Source organism: Microtus ochrogaster, unplaced genomic scaffold (assembly GCF_000317375.1).
Source record: "Microtus ochrogaster isolate Prairie Vole_2 unplaced genomic scaffold, MicOch1.0 UNK98, whole genome shotgun sequence".
Lineage (NCBI taxonomy): Eukaryota > Metazoa > Chordata > Mammalia > Rodentia > Cricetidae > Microtus > Microtus ochrogaster.
Window position 1 is genome coordinate 643,532 of NW_004949196.1, and position 2,175 is coordinate 645,706.

The 2,175-nt window shown below is 50.1% G+C and overlaps 1 protein-coding gene across 1 annotated transcript in view; it reads left to right on the forward strand.

Moving 5' to 3' along the window:
* Positions 1 to 1,339, forward strand: part of LOC101988125 (long-chain-fatty-acid--CoA ligase ACSBG2) — a 12,409-nt gene extending 11,070 nt beyond the window's left edge. The window contains exon 12 of the mRNA XM_005371140.2: positions 697 to 1,339. Within this exon, the coding sequence (XP_005371197.1) occupies positions 697 to 779 (83 nt within the window). The 3' untranslated portion in view covers positions 780 to 1,339. The remainder of the gene's footprint in view (positions 1 to 696) is intronic.
* The last annotated feature ends 836 nt before the right edge of the window (positions 1,340 to 2,175 follow it).

Sequence of the window (2,175 nt, forward strand, 5' to 3'; positions counted from 1 at the left end):
CACACTTCCACATCTGATGCCCCCTGGGCCAGGTGAGCACACATTTCCACATCTGATGCCCCCTGGGCCAGGTGAGCACACACTTCCACATCTGACGCCCCCTGGGCCGGGTGAGCTCAGAGGTTAAAAGGATCTGCTGCTCTTGTAGAAGATCCAAGTTCTGTTTCCAGTGGCCACACACACACTGGGCAGCTCACAACCACCTACTAACCCCAACTCCAGGGATCTGACGCCCACTTGTGGCCTCCATATGCACACACACAGGAACACGTAGTGTAATATAAACCTTTAAAAACACCTCCAACACCCAATCCCTGCTTGTACAAAATGCAGTGTGCTGATCCCAATCCCAACACTTTCATCACAGATGAAGATGGGTCAACTCCAGACACAACTCCTGACTTTTTTTTTGGGAGGGGGGATGCAGAGGCAGCATCTGAGTGTTGGGAGGATTTGGGGCTGGGCCCACAAAATACTGCACAAGGCTGTTTGGATCCTGGGGTGGCATCTCTATGCCCGTTTTAACCACTGGCCCATGACTGAAGGAAAGGACTCGAGATAAAGTGGGTTTCTGCTCTGCAGTTCTCTCCCAACCCCAGTTCCCATGCACCCCTAACATGCACATGGCTCAGGCGTCTGTGAAGAACTCCTGGGGTAGAATACAAGGAGACTCTCACAGCCTTGCTTTTGTCACAGGGCCCATGTCCAGACTGAACAGGACCATTGTGACGAAGATATACCAGGAGGACATCCAGAAGTTCTACGAGATAAGCACCTAGCAGCCCCGTGCAGCCCGTCTTCACTCAGGTGCTGGTAGTTCGTGATTTTCATTCTGCCTATTAAAGGACAATTTCTACAGTGGGGGCAGTACTGGCTCTGGGTGAGGGCCTGGGCGGAAGGCATATCCTGCCCTCTAGTGTTGGGATCAATTGTAAAGGAATAATTAAATGTGTTTGCTTAAGAGGTGGCTCTCACCCAGGGGTGATTTTGTCAAGGGACACTGGGTGACATCTAGCTGTCGTTACTGGTGTGAAGAGGGTGGGGGTCCAGGACACTGCCCAGTGCTCAGCAGGGCAGAGGCCCCTCAGATGCCTGTGTAAGATCCTAAATTGTAGTGACCTCTGACCCAGGGATCATGTTGACACCTCAAGCAAAACTTCCAAACTGAAATGGCTCCCACCCTAGACTTTATTTTTACTTTGAAAACTACACTCTTTTTTTCCCTTGGCCATAGTCTGGTGCCCAGGCCCTTATACCAGGATAGTTTTCAGTCAGGCCTCCAAACCTTCACTGGGGTATTCTAGGTGGGACTCCACCCTGACCACGCCCCCAGGCCCTCACTGGGGATTCTAGACTGGAGCTTGAGTTATAGTGTTGTGAGCTGCCATGTGGGTGCTGGGAACTGAATGTGGGTCCTCTGTAAGAACAGCAAATGCTCCTAACTACTGAGCTGCTTCTAATCCACTTATACACTATACTAAATGAGAAGTTGAGGAATTTCTGAGACCTACAGTTACAGTGCAAATACTTCCAGCTGCTGCAACTCTGGTAAAGGGACAGCAGTCCTTGGGCATGACGTTTAGGGGCAGACTTAGGAGATCTCGCACTGTCTTCATCAGAACCAGCTGGGACTGCCCACCCCCAACCCATGCTCTCAACACCTCAAACTACATTAATGCGCTTAAACTCTTCGGTTTTTGTTTTTCCAAGGCAGGGTTTCTGTGTAGTCTTTTTTTTTTTTTTTGGTTTTTTGAGACAGGGTCTCTCTGTGGCTTTGGAGCCTGTCCTGGAACTAGCTCTTGTAGACCAGGCTGGTCTCAAACTCACAGAGATTCGCCTGCCTCTGCCTCCTGAGTGCTGGGATTAAAGGCGTGTGCCACCACCGCCCGTCTGTGTAGTCTTGAATGTCCTAGAATTCACTATGTAGACTAGACTGGCCTCTGCCTGTGATGTGTTCAAGACAGCATGTGCTGCTGAAGTAGCCCTGGGACACATGGCTGAACACGTTCTGATAGGAGATCAGGGAACTTCCTATGAGCTGGGGCAGCCTGTGCACACACACACACACATTTACAACAGAGGAAATGGAATGCATCTCCTGGTGTCCTGTCAGTCTCATTAAAATGTAGGAAGAAATGACACCCAGAAGGTTCTGGAAGAAACAAGTTTCCTAAA